The sequence below is a fragment of the Molothrus aeneus genome, chromosome 2, assembly GCF_037042795.1.
Source record: "Molothrus aeneus isolate 106 chromosome 2, BPBGC_Maene_1.0, whole genome shotgun sequence".
In the NCBI taxonomy this organism is placed as follows: Eukaryota; Metazoa; Chordata; class Aves; order Passeriformes; family Icteridae; genus Molothrus; species Molothrus aeneus.
In genome coordinates this window covers 101,791,688-101,808,599 of record NC_089647.1, presented here as the reverse complement: position 1 = coordinate 101,808,599, position 16,912 = coordinate 101,791,688, and the positions used below count along the sequence as shown (strand labels likewise).

The following is a 16,912-nucleotide window of genomic DNA, read 5'->3' as shown; positions in this document are numbered from 1 at the left end:
GATGTGAAGCAGAGCAGGAGGCAGCAGCGTGTGCTTGTGCAGGGGCAGCTGCTGGCTCCCTGGGCTGCTTTAGGCAGAGTGCTGGGAGCAGGAGGATCCTTCTCCTTCCTGGTGAGGCACCTTTGGAGTTGTGTGTCCAGTTCTGGGCTCTCAGGTACAAGGGAGAGATGGAGAGAGCAGAGTGAGTCCTGTGCAGGGCCGTGAAGGTGGTTGAGGGATTGGAGCCTGTGACATGTGGGGAAGGTCTGAAAGAGATGGGACTGTTCAGTCTGGAGAGGAGAAGGCTCAGGCTGATATTATTGATGTGTCTGAAATAATTTTTAATTTTAAGGATGATCAAACACTGGAATTTCCTTGAGATCTCACTGGAATCCTTTGAGATACTCAAAGCTTGGCTGCATAAGGCCCTGAGCAATCTGTGCTTTGGCAGTTTCTGCATTGTTAGGGGATTGTCTACAGAGGTGCCTTCCAACCTCAAAAACTGTGATTTAGGCAGTGGTTAGTGGTTTGTACTGCAGGTGCAAGCTGATAATAAATGAAGTACCACCGAGGCTGTCCTGGAACTTCTTCAGTCTAACGTCTATATCGAATACTGGAGAAGGCAGTGGAGTGCACTCTGCTCATATCTGTGATTTCTACCAAATTGGTGGAACAGTTCATGTGTTAAAGAGTGAAGGGACCTGCATCTAGAAGAGCTCTGATTGTCTAGCTTGGACAAGAGAAATTGGGAGGTCCTAATAGCAACCTTACAAAGCTTACAAGTAAATTATCAAGAAGATGGAGTTATGCCCTGCAGTGGACGGTGGGGCAACAAGATCAGTGGGGGAAAACTGATACAAGAAAGGCTCCAAAAAAAACGTAGAGAGAAAACCTTTTTCCCAGTTAAACAATGGAGCAGATTCTACTGCATCCCCTACCTGCCTCTGTAGGAGGAGGTTGGAGGATTTCAAGACCCATGTGGCAAAAGCCCTGAGTAACCTGGTTTGACCTCTCAGCTGGTCCTGCTTTGAACACAAAGCTGAACTAGAGATGTGAAGTCCCTCTCAGCCTGCATGACTCTGATTTTTCTGCTAAGTTTCACTGGTAAATTTTTCATGTTCAGTTTGCCTGTCAGCTTACAGTGTGTGGTGCCAGTCTTTCTCTTTTGCTGTTCATTATGTAGTTTAGCAGGCCTCTTGTAAACTGGCTTTACAATGGTTTTTGACTTCACAGATGAAGTAATAGAGGAATATTACAAGCCATAAACTTGTGGCTGGTATGTATCCAAAAGTCAGAACACTGCTTTAGCTATGACTTGCAGGCTCTGGAGGAGGGATGGAGATATTCAGCATTGTGACTGTGTGACATTTTGGGGGTGGAAAGAAGTAATTCTGATTTCCTGTCAACTTAATTCAGTTTAGTATGCAGGGTTTGTTATTCAGGCAGAACCTTTTTGCTGCCTGTGGTGTAATGGTTGACTTTGCTTTGTGAGCTGGTATTGCCTGCTTGCAGGCTGGAGCTTGCAGGGTTTACATGGCACAGTCTGATTTGATGCCTGATACTATTTCAATGGTTGCAGTGCTAAGTGTTTGCTGGGAAGTCTTTGGATGAGCTTTTCCACTGAAGAAAACAGGAATAAGTTTTACAGATATGGCTGTCCAGACCTCACCAATCTGGCCAGTAAATGTTTGATGAACCACTAAATATAACTATGGCTTCCATGTTGAGTACCCCAGGTGTATTATTTTTGATTTTCTGAAGGAATTTTTCTGTCGTTATGACTTCCTTAATTCTCTAAAGAGACTTGCTTGTGTGTATAGTTTCAAAAGATGGGGTGACTTCTTGGGAAAAGACAGACATGCCATGTAATGGTAGCAAGCTTATAATGCTTATAACTCTGATAAGAGACATTCAGAGCAGTAGAAGTATTTAATCTTAATTCTTTGATGCATAATCACAAGTGAAAGTAAATCTTCTGTCTTTGATGATACCCTGTGAGGGCATGTTCATGCAGCAAAGCTTTGCATTTCCATATAAACAGCAGTCAAAATCATCATGATGAAAAAAATTCTTGTTAAATACATTTTAGATTGATAATGATGTATTTAGCAAGGTAGTGGCAGTCGCTTGGGATGCTTATGAATTTGAGAACCTTTACATATTTATTTCTATATAAAATAAAATGCTTTGAAAGCCCTGTGAACAAAAGGTAAAACTTTGTCCAAGAAACAAAAATAAACTTCGTAATGCTGCCAAAATTAATATTGCTGAAGCATAACAAATTGATTTCCTTTAAAAAATAAAGAAAAAGGCATGTTGCCTTAACCATGATGGGTTTCTTGTGTGTTTTTTCACTTTGGCCTCTCTTGTAGCAGGTACCCACAGAACATTACCATTGCATCTTGCCTCTTTGATGTACTCTCTTAGTTAAGCTGAATATATTACTTTCACTGAGAATATATGATTGCATTGGTCTTTTCTAATGCCTTTGAAAGCCAGGAAAGCTTAAATGTAGTCAATAATTGTGCATATGTGTGTTTCTTTTTTAGTGGAGGCGATAGTGGAGTTTGACTACAAAGCTCAACACGATGATGAGCTGACAATCACTGTAGGTGACATAATCACCAATATCAAGAAAGATGATGGAGGCTGGTGGGAAGGACAGCTCAAAGGCAGAAGAGGTTTGTTCCCTGACAACTTTGTAAGAGTGAGTACAAAGTGGAACTGTTCTTGTGTTGTGTGTATAAGTTAAATGTACTGTACTGTTCAGGCTAAATATCAGCCTTTATGTCATTATATCTCTTATATTCAAAACCATAATATATTGCATATACATATGTATTGTGTATACCCATATATTGCATATATATAATGCAATCTTCTATTGAGACAATGTTACAAAGAAAAGATTACTTGCTTTGCAAAGACTGAAAATAAAAGAAGCTACACCTACATTTCTCCGGTGTTCAGTAAAAATACTTTGTGGTCTGAGTACAAACTGGTTATTCTAGAGCTTATAGGCCATTGTATTTTAAATATTTTGTCTTCTCTGTAACAGATTCTGCTTTTCCTGAGTGTTTTTTTAGGTTTTATAGAAGTTATTTTGGTGAATATTTATTCCTGGCTAAACTAGTTGAGAATTATTAGATTTCTCCATACAGTTCCCTATAAAAACCTTTTAAAAAACATTAATTTGTATTCACTTAATATATCAAATAACTTGCAGTAATCCTTGTTTTAGGACAACCATTCATAGGTTTGGAAAGAAATCATCATTTTTACTGGGCATCTGTGTTTGCACACATATGTCTGCACATGTGAAGCCAGCTATTAGTACCTCTGGGCCTCCTTGATTTGTCATTGCAGACCTAGGCTGTTAATTTCCATAAGTCTCCATAAACCTGACTCTCCACTATGGAAAAGAGACCAAGAACTACAATAATTTACATAGATTTTATGTTACTCTTTTAGTACAGCTTCTGAGGATCCTTGGTACTTTCGCTTTTCTAAGGGTATAAGTGTCCTTTTTTTTTTTTTTTTTAAAGTTCTTCTAACTGTGTAAGCCTGTTGTGTGTTTAAGCATATGGACATAATGAAGTAATTCCATTTTGCTTCCATAGTGCTGCATATGTCCAGGTAGCTGGGGGAAGTGGCTGGCTGTGAGTTCAGCCAGCCCATAGCAGGGGGTGTGGGGGTGGACAGGGAGCCTCAGGGGTTTCTGGAGGGGTCAGCACACACCCTGATCCTTGCTCCTGGCATTGGAAAGAAGGAGCAGCTCTGTGTGTGTCAGGCAGCAAAAACCAGGAGCAAGACTGGGCCTCAATGAGATGAAAGGGCATGGTTGAAGACAGTGAATAATCTGGGTTTTGCTTATCTCTGAAAATATACATTTTGAGCTAGGGGAAAGAAATTGTTTTAGGATTCATTGTGTATTGGTAATATTTTTCTGATTAAACTCTGGTGAACTGTGGGACAAATGCAGACTTCCTCTACGCTTTTTCCTGGTTGATATTTTAAATTTGCTGCTGATTTTAGGAGGTGTTGGATTTAGTGTTCTAAACAAATGCAGCCTATGAATGTCTGTTATGGGAATATAATAATCAAAAGATTTGTAAGTCAATACCATTAATACCTAATTTTAAGGCCTCTTTTTTCCAAAATTATTTCAAGCTGTGGCATCCTGTCACATAATTGAAATATAAATAGCTTTTTCTTAATAGAAAGTTCTAAAACAACAGTAAATGGTTTAGGTTTTTTCTTCTCATGAAATACCACTCCCTGCTCTTTCCTTCCTGCCTTTTTTTTTTTTATCAACATCCAGGGCTGTTTTCTAAACAAGTAAAAACCACATTGTGTTCAAGCTGAGGAGGAGGAAGAATTTAAAATCAAAGATGTTTTTCATAGCCAAGCATTTTCTCTCTAAACTAGGCAAGATGGAGTAGAAGATGCACACTTAAAGTAGAGTTAGTTTATGAATCTCTTGAGTGAAAACTTTCATTTTTCTTGTTTTCCTTGTGTAAGTCTCCTAGATGGAGAAATATGGTCAAAACAGCAGTCCCACTAGAAAACTTGTTGTGCATAATCACTCTGCCCACTAAGATTATAAGTAACTGTGAATTTCTCTTGATTATGGAAAATTTTTTAACAAGTGAATGCAGTCAGTTCGTGCCCCATTGACAAAGTGTGTGTCAACAAAGTAATAGAGAAGCTGGCAAAAAGGGATGCTACAGACAAGTAATGGACTTGAATGCTACTCCAAATTCCTATTTCTTATCAAAATTGGTTCTAAGAGTAGTTGAGACAGTTATTCAAAGGTTAAAACCTACAAATTAAATTCTTGAAGTACTTTGCATTCCACCTTCAAGAGGTAGGATTAATTTCTTATGGAGAAGAGCTTTTTCTCCCTGTGATTTTATTTTCTTTTGAATAAATTCATGATGACGTTCCAAATAAACTGTTGGGGTTTGCAAAAAATTGAATGTTTGGGCTGAAATGAAATAATGTAATTAACGCTGTAAAGAGTACTGAATGGTTTCTGCCAACATTTCTGCACAGATTCTGGAAGTCAAGTTTGGAAGAAAAGAAGTAGAAATCAGAAATGAAAAAAATTAGAGAAATGCAATATATTGGAATGTTTATGAAAAGACGTTCATTTCAAGTGTTACTTAAGAAATAAATCCCCCGTATTTTTCAAGGGAATGTGAAATAAATTGTGAATATGCAAAAGACTCTTGGAGTTGCCTATCGTAAAAGCGGTTTTAAATTTCTTGCAAATTATGAGACCATTGAAGAGGAGTTGTCTGAAGACAGATGTGAGACAGAAAGAGGAAAGGGGAGGTAGCAATGATTTACGTGAAGTACATACGCAGTTATTTTTTTTCAAGGGACTTTCTCTACGAAGTTGTAGCAGAGGTGCTTCCTGTTCTTGAATCTACAAAACAACTGCTTTGAATTTTTTGTGTATTTATACATATAACGACGAAAAAGACGGATTCATACCCTTCTTAGGCTCTGAAATTCAATATGCAAAGTGTAACAGAAAAGGTATTTGAAATTTATTTTCTGTTTCTTTTTTCATTGCCTAGTAGTCTGCGGCTATGGCCACTGGAAAGAGTTTGAGGAAAAAGTTTGTTTAAATATGAGAAAAATCTTTGGTCTCTCTTCAAGATGTAACTTAGCTCTTCAACACTTGGAAGATGACTCCTTTTGCTAGAGATAATGGTGCTGAATGTATCATAAGAAATGTATGAAATTGTATCTGGTTGTTGTCTTCTGTTTTCTTTCAGTTTTTCAGGCAGAGAAATAGAAGTAGGAATGGAGAATTATGTACTGTTGCTGGTGTCTGTTTTAATTCTCAGTTATGCAGCTGACAAAGAGGAGGTATCAGGTGTGATTGCAGTGTTTTATATGATATAAAGTTGGTTTTCGATGTCTTTCTAGCTTGAAAACTTCAACTTGAGATGGATGCTCTGCAGTGTAAACTGTTTGTAAGTGTGGCGGCGTCTGAGACAGACTTTGCTGATGGCGGGTGGAGATGTAGAAAGCAGGAAACTGGTGCAGAGCCATTCTTGCTGGCTTGAATTTTCAAAGTCAATTCTGTGTGGGATTGAATAGCGTTACACTGGTAAACTGAATCTGCTGCATGTAGCAACCTGAAAGCTTCTCTGTACTTCAGAGGACTTGCCAATATTACTAGCAGAGTTGGAGAGGTAAATTTATCTCAAGCAGGAAGTGTAGTGTAGCTGTTTTTGGAATTCTGGTGTATAGGTTGTGTTTTAGAATCAGTGAAACAGGGCAGGGATTTGTGTAACTGTACTGCTGCCTCGGGTGAGAAAAGCAATCTGGATTTCTTGTTATGCAAGCAGAATACAATCTTTAAATAGTGCACATTAGTTGTAGGATGTCAAAGATGTTCATGCTGAATCATGGTACAGATCCTTATCTGTTGCTTGTTATTTAATTTTCTTCTTTATATTAGTTTGTTTTTATCACAACCAGCCAGAGGTTGTGGAGGGATTGTGAGTGATTTCTTGATGAGACCCTTGTGCTTGTTACACATCCCTACCTATCTCTGTTCATGCTTTCATAAAACTTTTCATAAAGCATAAAAAGGTAATGTGCACATGCAGGGGCCCTTTGCAGCTGAATTTTTGCTCCTGGGCAGGAAAAGAGAATATTTCCCATGTCTGAGAAACTTTGGTTCTGCTTGGCACCTGCCAGGGCAGAGAGCTGCCAACTCCTGCTGTCCTTCCCTGCTGCTTTCCTCAGCCCTTTGCAATCTCTGGCACTCTGGAACCTCCTGCCCTTGCTCTGGGGTTTGTCGGTTCTTAGGGCCTCCACTGCCCTCCTCAGCAGCCTGAGTACTGTCAGTTAAGTGATGTCTGGGTCAGCTTTGCCTCAGTAGCCACTTGTCATGAGCTCAGTCCCCATATAGGCCACACACTTAAGAGTTGGACTCGATCCTTATGGGTCCTTTCCAACTCAGAATATTCCATGATTCTGGGGAGGTTGTGGCATTAGCAGAGGCACTGAGGTTATATGCAAACTGGGGAAATTATTTCTGTCAGTACCTAAAAAGATAACTTGCTTTATGGGTCATTGAATTGTTATGCTGGGTACTTTTGATTCTTTTGATTTGGTTTTTTGGTGTGCTTTTTTTTTTCTTCTTTTTACACACTTGGCAGGAATTTGCTCAATTAATAAGCTTTTTCTTTTGTTGTTTTTGGAAATCTTACTAGAATACTGTCTACATATTCATTTTCAGGAATTGTTTTAGATTGTGGGATGCTAACTGAATGAGAGTCAGGAGTACTAACTTCTAATTCCAAGTTTTGGGTATGGCCGTTAAACTTGCTATACTTATGATGAAATGCAAGGAAATACAATCAGGTGAAAATGTTGTCTCTGAGGTTTTGTTCCTGTCAACAGCAATCAAGATTTTATGAGGAGAAAAGTAACATCATAGACCCTAATTATTTATTATTGCTGCTGTTATTACTCTTACAATGGTGAAAGCAAAACTAGTAAAAGAGTCTTTCCTCCTTTTCCAGCCCATCTCTTCACAAAGACACAGATTGACCAAGATTGTCTTGTGCCAGTCAATAACCTGTGACTTGGCTGTGTTCCCTGTTCTGAGGGAACTGAGCACAGAGCAATGGCAGCACTCGGGGCTGTCCTGGGTGCCCAAGGTGTGGTGACAAACGATGTCACACCTCAACCTGTTCATCTGCATTCAGAGGAGGTGAGGGAGCTCCAGGGAGGCAGCTGCCCTGGGTGTTTGGCCTGGAAGTGAACTGCGGCTCCCTGGCAGTGAGGGAGGGAGGCTCTGTCCCTTGCCTGTGTCGGGAGCTGGTGCTGTTCCCAGCCGGATGGACGCGTGCTCAGGGCAGTCAGCAGCATGGAGCCCGTACGTTTACCAGGGGAGCAGGTGAGCGTTTGGCTGGCCTGTGGTGACCACTCTGTTGGATGTGGTTGGATGGCAGGCTTAGAAGGGAGGGGTTACTCAGGGGAGTATGGGGGTGTGGAAAAGAGGAAAGATGGTGGTGGTTTGGGTCTGTCAGCTGCTGGGTGTTGTGTGGGAATTTAGTGAAGTATGTGAAAGTACGAGTACGTGCAGCAGTCGTGTAGTGACGCACAGTAATGGGAAGCTTCAGTGTTGAGATGTTTACTCAGTGACTAGTACATTATATTGCAAAAAGTAACCTTCTGAAAAGAAATGGCTTACTTGTAATTATATACTCATAGGACTGATAGAAATTCTGCCATGGATCCAGCTCCTCCAATGGCAGGGGCAGTTGAGCTAAATGATCTTTGCGGTCCCTTCCATCCTCTAAGCATTCTGTGATTTTATGAGATCCCTGAATTTGAAAACAAAATTTATTGGTTTTCATTTTTTATGCAATATAAATGCCGAGGTCTAAAACCATTCTTATTTAAATACACATTTTACTGCTTTACTAATGGAGTTAATGTATGTATTATCAATTAATATACAAAGGAGACTCAATTGTTTCCTTTCTTGCTCAGATTGTTTTTCATGGTCTTAAGATAACATCAGTACAGCATTTCAGTTTAAAAATGCTGTTGTTTAAATTGTAAATCACAAAGACTCTAATTTGGGAAGCAAATACTATTTTTTCTTTCTTTCCTTCCTGAAACTCCAAGCCATGAGGAGAATCTGATCAGAGATTGAAACAAGAGCCCAACATGTCATCTAGAAGTCATCTTTTCAAATATATAATTTCTTTGGAGCTATAACATAATAATTCTTTAAGGTAGCTTCAATTTATTCAGAACTTAGTTATATATTATTATTTGAAATGTGTGTTATACAAAAAATTCAATGTGGTTTTGGCAATAGCCTCTTAAAGTAGTCATAAGGAATTATAGAATTGGCAGGATTAGATGGTTCACAGCATTTCTCCAACCTAGTCCTAAAAGCTTGTGAGGCAAAGAGAAGGTACAAAAAAAGTATAAATTTATATTGTGTCTTCCCTGAAATCAGTTTTCTTTTCTTTTTTCCCCCCCTCTGGCAACCTTACAAGCTCCGGATGTTTTTATTTTCTCTGTAGATTGTGTGTGGGTGGATATGTTAGTAATCCATGTATTTTGGTCTGATTCATTTTCACGCTTGGCCTGGCAATTGTTTTTCTGTTGGAGGAGGCTGCTGTGAGAAACTCTTCTCTGTAGCTAGAATCTGTAGAGGCCCTTAGCAGCATTTGCATACAAATGTCTTGCAAAGCATACTTCTACAGTTATGGATTTGAAGGGAGTACAGCTGTGTATCTGATTTTTCCTGACAGGACCAAAAACCTCATTAAAATTCTTAAAACACAAGCTCCTAGAAATTGAATTGCAGCTCAGTCTCACTGCTGTTTGGAGCTAACATGAGAATACTTGTCAATACTTCTACATTCTTTGCAGTTTAATTACAAGAGCACTCAGATGGATTCCTTCAAGTTTAGAAAATAAACTTTTTCAAAGTTTAAATGAGTATTCTGAAAGCCTGTGGAGTATCTACAGCATTTAATAGTCATAATGGTGAAAAGTTGTGCTTCAGCCTTAGTCTGCCAAATAGTGCATTTACATAGAACAATACAGCCTGTATCCAGACTTCATCCACTGATTGTCTTTTAGTTTACATTACTTAAGAATTAACAGTAACAGTAAGAAAGAATGAAGATGAGAGCAACAGGGACGTGTGGCGAAAAAAAAGAAAGCTATCAGAGATAGCTTGCTGCTGCTACTGCTGCCATGACTTAGTGATACTCTAGTTGTTATTTATTAACAGTACTAACTCTACACTGTTATTTATTAACAGTAAATATGTGTGTGTATGTGGGATTTGTTTAGTGGTGTTGATTTTTAATTTATTTGGATTTTCATTGTTGTATTTAGGTTTTACTTTTATGTATGGAAGTGCTGTTTTTTTCTGAAGTATCATGTGTAGACCATGTAACAGTTTTCATGTTTTTGTAAAGTGAATATTAACTGGAATGACAAACTACTTGTACTATTTGCTATTGGAAGTAGTATTTGACTAATTAGGTATCTGTATTCTGTTCCTGTAAGTGCTGCAATTTCCTCCTAGAATCTTTTGGGAACTGTTTGGGAAGCTGATGGTGAAGACAGTCCTTAAAGGGTCTGCCATTTCCTGCTGCCACCTAATTATGGACTCTACTAGAATTTCACTGGCACTGTTAATGAAAAGTAAAATTATGATATGACACAGTATATTAGTTTAGGTTTATGAGCAGAACGTGTTGTTCTCTTCAGAGCTGGAAAGAGCCGAGTGTGTACGAGCCTCTTAATCCCGATTTTTTGGCTTTGTTACAGCCAAATAAAATATATCATTGTTTGTATATAGGCACTCTAGTTATTCAGTTACCATGGAAAAAGTCAAAGGTGCAGGTAAACGACCATCATGAAATAGGATGGTTATTTAATAGGGTTATTTACTCTGACTTCAGACTTCAGTGATGGATACTTAGTGCCAGTGGTTGTGAAAGGAGGTGGTGAGGGATGGAAGGAAAACAAGTAGAGCATACATTTTAAAAAATAACATTGCTACTTCCCACCCAGGGAGAAGGAACAAGGCAAACCTTTCATTTTTACCGAAGGTGGTAATGACTTTTGCTTTTATTGAATTTTTTTTTTTTAAATGGGAATATCGAGAGAAAAAAATGCATCCCAAGCCATTCAAGAAGGTGCAAGGTGCTGAGTTTATGTATCTGGTGCCTCACAAAACCTTAATTCATCCATTTCCCACTTGGTGAGGACTCACTGCACCTTTTGAAAGATTGAGTCAGTACTTGTTCTTCCAGAGAGCCTGCATTTGCCTTCCCAGAAACAATAGGCCAGCATTAGCTAAAGCCCTGATTAAAAACACCCTTCCAAAAGATACTGTCTCTAAAGCAGAAACTTCTTTCATAGTTTTCATGACTGCTTCAGAATACAAGCTACTGCCATTATTTTGGCTGATTCCTTACAGCCAGCTTAGCTAAGCCTTGGTTTCCATTTTAAACATGCTTTGGTGTGTTTAGGCTGCCTGATTTATCTGTCAGTATTCATCTATTAATTGATAACATAAACCAAATGAAAATATCTTTTAATACTTTTGGCTGAAAATTATTCTCTTCCTACTTGGAGCCAAGAGCATTACATCATTCAGCTTTGCTTTTGCCAACTTATCAGCTTTTTGGTTGCTTGAAGGATCTTTTCATTTTTGTTCCCTCACCCCAAGTTTCCTAACCATGGTGCCCCAGGGCCTTGCCAGCAGGTGAGCAGACTGCCTGTCCTAGTTCATGGTGCTGTCATGTTGTCTGCATGGCACTACAGAGACATGGCTCTTACACTGTCAACATCCATTGCCAAATCACTGGCCCAATGAATGCCTAATAATTAGAAGTAGAAGAAAGTAAAATGCAAATCTTCATGTTTCCTTTATGCTTCCTCAGTGTCCCATGGCTCAATTTTATTGTGCTATCAAAATGTAATCTGTTCCTCCTTTAAAAGTTCCTCTAAGTTGACCTGAGTTATTCTCCTTCCAGATTTGAATTAGAGAAATATGAATGGAAAATGCTTGTAATTCAGAGCTACCACATTATCTATCTTGAATAAAAATTAGCTGAAATTCACCCATCAAAAATCTACATGCATGTCTCAGTGTAGCTTTCAACAAATTTTTAAATTCTCCTATTTTGTTTTAGAGGAGTCTGATTCTAAAATTTAGTTGAATAGTTGCTATATAATTTATGTCATGAAATAAACCACTTATAAGTAGAACTACCTGAAATGTAGTGATGTGCAGGTATAGAAGGCCATATGCTCAGGAATTTACTTTTGGTCCCACACAACCTATGAATTTTGCGACCTTCAGTTGATTTGTAGTGCTATGAGGTGTTCTTGCTGTATTTACCTTTCTTTGACTCTGACTCTGTCCTTTCAAACTGAGAGAACATGAAGACCTGCAGTTGTGAACTTGAGTTGACAGGTTAGAGAAAATACTTTGAAACATTTCAGTGGTTCACTGAAGTTGATAGGATGACAAGGAGGACACAACAGTGCTTGTGGGACTGAGCACTGCATTTCATGATTCTTAATTGCTCTGTGATTCTGCACAGAAAACTTTCTAATTTCTGTATTGTTAGCCCACATGTTATTACTAGGTTGTTTGAACTTCTGCAGCCTGTCAATGTGAAAATTTTTTAGAGGCTAGTCAAACTGGTGGATGCCAGAGGAAAATATTGAGTAAGAGCAGGGAGAAGAATGACTCGTTAAACTGTAAAATGAAAGATCTTTCTCAATCTGTAATCCCTTTCCAGGTGTTTTCAGAAGTCCCTATATCTATCTATCTATCTATCTATCTATCTATCTATCTATCTATCTATCTATCTATCTATCTATCTATCTGTCTATCTGTCTATCTATCTGTCTATCTATCTATCTATATATGTCCATTCAGTAGGCATGCATGATGTATGTGTGTTGTATGCAGAAATAAACACTGGGTCTAAAACCACAACATACAAGTTAAAGCATAGGAATTTTTTTTTCAGGAGAGTTTTATTATACAAAATAAAGAAAGAAAATTTATCCTCTGGTATTCATGAATTCAACCTTTTTCACTCCACTAAGCAATTGTATCAGGATGGGTTTTTTTTTTCCTATATGGGTTTTTTTCCTATATGAGAGTTTGCACAAGGAAATACCATGTGTTGCTTGCCCTTCTGAACCCTGGTGACGCTTGCAGTGACACTGCAATATTCATCCCATTTCTTTTTGCTGGGATTTTTACCATTGCATTGTTTCCTTAGTGAACATTCAGATATTTAGAAAAGGGTAATTTTTGTTTGGCCTCTTTAAGGTGAGTATACTGTACTCCCAGAAGTTTTCTTTCAGGCTCACGTGTTTCCATTAGAAGCTGTGCTTCTCTTCCCACTTTCCCACCCCACAGCTTCTGTGTGGGTTTTATTTTCTCATGAAGCTGAAACTGGGCATACAAGTTCCAGGGCTGAAGAACTCCTCCAGGGCTTCCTTGCTCATGCCTGCAGTTATTTGTAATGTGTTGGTAACCTGCCTCTCCAATCTCTGTACTGTGCCCTTCTGCTGTCAAATTGCAGCTCCATGACACTGAGCACTGTAAATAATGAGAGAAAATATTAATTACAGCTGTGTTAGAGAAGTATTTCTTTGAAGACTGTTGGATTAGTGGAGGCTTTCTTTCTTTCATGCTTTTGAGCCTGTCTGTACTGAAATGAGATTCTCGAGTCCTACCATTGAAGAATGTATCTGGAAGGACAGACAGGGAGATGGGATTTGAGTTTTGACAACCAGCAGCACCAGCATTTGCTAGTGAGTGCAAACAGATGTGTTTGTTTTCTACTGATGCTTTCAGACATTCATAAAGTGAAAACAGGATTTACAGGGAGAGGCTAAATTACTATCTCTTACTAGATTGCGTTGTTGGAAAAATTTACTTGGCTCCCCTCATCAGATCTGGCAACAAGCAATGAAATGAAAGATAAATACTGGCTACAGGCAATTGTTTTTAGTTAAAGCCAATTAATATTAGCTGGTTAGACTGCTTGAGAGAAAAGGGAAGTTTGCATCCCTGGAGCATGATGCTGAGTAGCAGGGGGAGAGGTAAACTTGAAATGGCATTTTTGGTACTGTGTTGCCATTATAGTGACACTATCATTTGATTGAACTTCATCTCTGAGTAGTAAGATTTTGCATTCCTGCTGCTGTCAGCATGTAAGCAGGACTTGTGAAAAAGATGTCACATGTAATGATTCAGCGACAATACAGAGTGATTAACTACAAGTGCTTTTATAAGTGTGCAAAAAAATACACCAACATAATTGTCTGGCAAGGATCCTTTGGTAGCACTAACAGAGGCCTTGATTTTTTTGGTGTTAACAGTGGCCACTTGAAATATTATTTTTGCTTTTTTTCTGAATGGGAGTGCCTTTCGATGAGGAGCAAAAAGCATGAGATAATACAAAAACCAAATTGTTCTTTGTGAACGTTATGGATGAACAACCTCACTTGTGATAGGAACTTGCACCTCCTGCTCTGGTGCTCTTTCATGGTTATAAGGGTGTTAGTGTAAAGTATTGCCAGGGAGCTCCTGCCATGCAGCAACTCTACAGCTAAGTCCTGCTCCAGGGCCATCTAGTCAAACCCTGCACAGCAAGCAAACAGGCTGTACCAGTGAGAGCTCAATCAGCTAAACCAGTGCAGTCAGTGGCAGGGGCTTCTGCTGGTTCAATTGCTAATCAGGAATTCCTAGTCTTCCTGCTTCAGCTATGCTGCAGAAGTTTGCAAATAGGTACCACTTTAGGAAATTCCACTTTGATTGTTTAACACACATAGCACATTGTTGCACTGTAGTATTTTCCTTTTTTTTTTTTTTTTTTCCCTTCTTTTGTATCTTTCTTTGTCCTCCTCTCTAAGGAATTTTCAACTATGCCTTAGTTATATGTACCTGCTCTTGGATACAGTCATTACCACCTGCCTCTCTTGGAAGAAAGAAGTTTAAGGTTTGAATTCTGTGGCTGGAAGAGAGTAGTTAATATTCAGATTTTATTCTCATGTGAAAAGGTTAGAATGAAGTCATGGAAGCTGTGCAAGGTACTTGGACAGCATTTAATATCCAAATAAGTGCTGCTTTTTCATAAAACTATTAACTTCTGGTTTTGTGTTCAACTGTTAGCAGATGAGACAACTGGAAAGGAGTGATTGAACAGTTTCTCTAGCATTTTTTTAGAGTGAAAAGGATACCTACAGGGTATCAGGAAAAGCTTCTTTAAGATGAACACATAGTAAGCTAACTTCACTGTACAGATCATTACAGGAAATACAGCTAAGGCACCAAATTACATTGTTTGAAATGTTAATGAAGCATTTTTGTGCACTGCAGAAACCATAGCTATGCTAGCACAAAACCAAAGTTGTTTTCGGTGGTTGTTGCTTTGCAAACTCCTCTCTGCTGGGTGCTCAAAACCTTGTGTGCAGAGAGAAAAGCTGTACAGCTTGTACTGTGTTAGATTGCTTCCATGCAAGTGGTAACAATGGTGTGACTAAGCAAAGCTTGAAGAAGCACAAGTTTGATCAGGAATAAATAGGAAAAACCATTGAAAAATGGGCACAGGACAAACCATGTAAATTCAGGCATCTCAAAAAAAGCAGTGGTCTAATAGCTCCCCACAGGAAAGTTGGACGCTTTATTTATATAATATATGGTCATTTTTTAAAATTGTAGCTGCCAGGTTGTATATATGTTCTAAAAAATACATTTTAGTCTCAAAGGTGGTGTTCCAGTTAATCATGGCTGTGTAACAACAAGTGTTAGAATTGCTTGAATAGTTATGTTTTACATGGCTTCATTGCTTATCCTTGAGCTTAGATGAATTCTTGGTCTGCTTTATGATTGACTTCAAAAGTACAGATAGCTTTATTTGCAGTATTTTGGGTTTGGGAAACCTATTTTATTGTCTGAAATGTCATTCAGTAACTCTAGGTCATATCTGCTTCCACAGCATAAAGCATTGTAAAGCATTCTCTATCATCCTACAACCCAGCCTGATACCTGAAAAACAAGTGTTATTTTCATTCATACATCATAAAGAGAGTGTAGACAGATCTGCTATAATGCCTCATCCAGAAGAAAATCTCAGAGGAGACTAAACTGAGACAGAAAATTTATTTTCTCACAAAGAACCTTAGGCAAGGCTCCTGGGGAATAGCAGAAAGCAAAAGTCGATCATCTTTTCAAGAAGGAAAAGAAGAAGAATTTGGGGAACTCAGGCTTCATCTTTACTTCCTAGAGACCATTTCCAAACACATGAAGGACAAGAAGACAGTTGGGAGTAGTCAGTGTTGATTTATGAAAGGGAAGTCATGTCTGAGCAATCTGTTAAGTCTTCTACCATGAGATCACTGACTTGGTGGAGTGAACATTGTTTATGTTGACTTCAGCAAAGCTTTTGTCACTGTCTCCCATAACTTGACAAACTGAGGAGGTGCAGTACAGGTGAGTGGGAAGAAGTGTCTGAAATGCCAGAGGCGAAGGGCAGCAGGAGCTCCAGCTGCAGGCTGGTCCCTGGCAGTGGTGCCTCAGGGGTGGGAGATGGGGCTGATGCTGCTCAGTGTGTGCAGTGATGAGCAGGAGGACAGAGAGGAGCAGAGAGGAGTCTGAGCAAGCTGCAGGTGCTGCAAAAGCAGCAAGTGTTTGACTCCCCAGAGGGTGGTGCTGCCATGTGTAGAGGCTCCAAGAGGCTGGAGAAAAAGGGGCTGAGAGGATGCTCATGAGCAGAGGGAAATGCCAAGTGCTGCAGCTGGAGAGGAATAAGCCCAGGCAGAAGTACAGGCTGTGCCTGGGGGTCTGGGGAGCAGCTTTGTGGAGAAGGGCCCAGGGATGCCGGTGGATGTGAAGCAGAGCAGGAGGCAGCAGCGTGTGCTTGTGCAGGGGCAGCTGCTGGCTCCCTGGGCTGCTTTAGGCAGAGTGCTGGGAGCAGGAGGATCCTTCTCCTTCCTGGTGAGGCACCTTTGGAGTTGTGTGTCCAGTTCTGGGCTCTCAGGTACAAGGGAGAGATGGAGAGAGCAGAGTGAGTCCTGTGCAGGGCCGTGAAGGTGGTTGAGGGATTGGAGCCTGTGGCATGTGGGGAATGTCTGAAAGAGATGGGACTGTTCAGTCTGGAGAGGAGAAGGCTCAGGCTGATGTTTTTAAGTGTCTGAGTACGTGATGTGTTGGAGTACAGAAAGTGGAGCCAGATTCCTCCTGGCAGTAGACAGTGGAAGGAGGAGAGACAGTGGGTATGATTTGAAATACAGGAAAATCTATTAAACATAAGAGAAAATGTTTGAGCTTGGCCAACCACTGGAATAGGTTGTCCAAGTATATTGTGGAGCCTTCATCCTTGAATGTACT

At 39.5% G+C, this 16,912-nt stretch overlaps 1 protein-coding gene across 4 annotated transcripts in view; it reads left to right on the top strand.

Annotated features, from left to right (window-relative positions):
* SH3KBP1 (SH3 domain containing kinase binding protein 1) overlaps positions 1–16,912 on the top strand; it is a 211,680-nt gene that overhangs the window by 22,503 nt on the left and 172,265 nt on the right. For 2 of the 4 annotated variants that reach the window (XM_066545409.1, XM_066545411.1), the window contains exon 2: positions 2,529–2,686. In XM_066545409.1, coding sequence (XP_066401506.1) covers positions 2,529–2,686 — 158 coding nt within the window. The remainder of the gene's footprint in view (positions 1–2,528; positions 2,687–16,912) is intronic. The other 2 variants (XM_066545410.1, XM_066545412.1) reach the window with 2 other exon arrangements.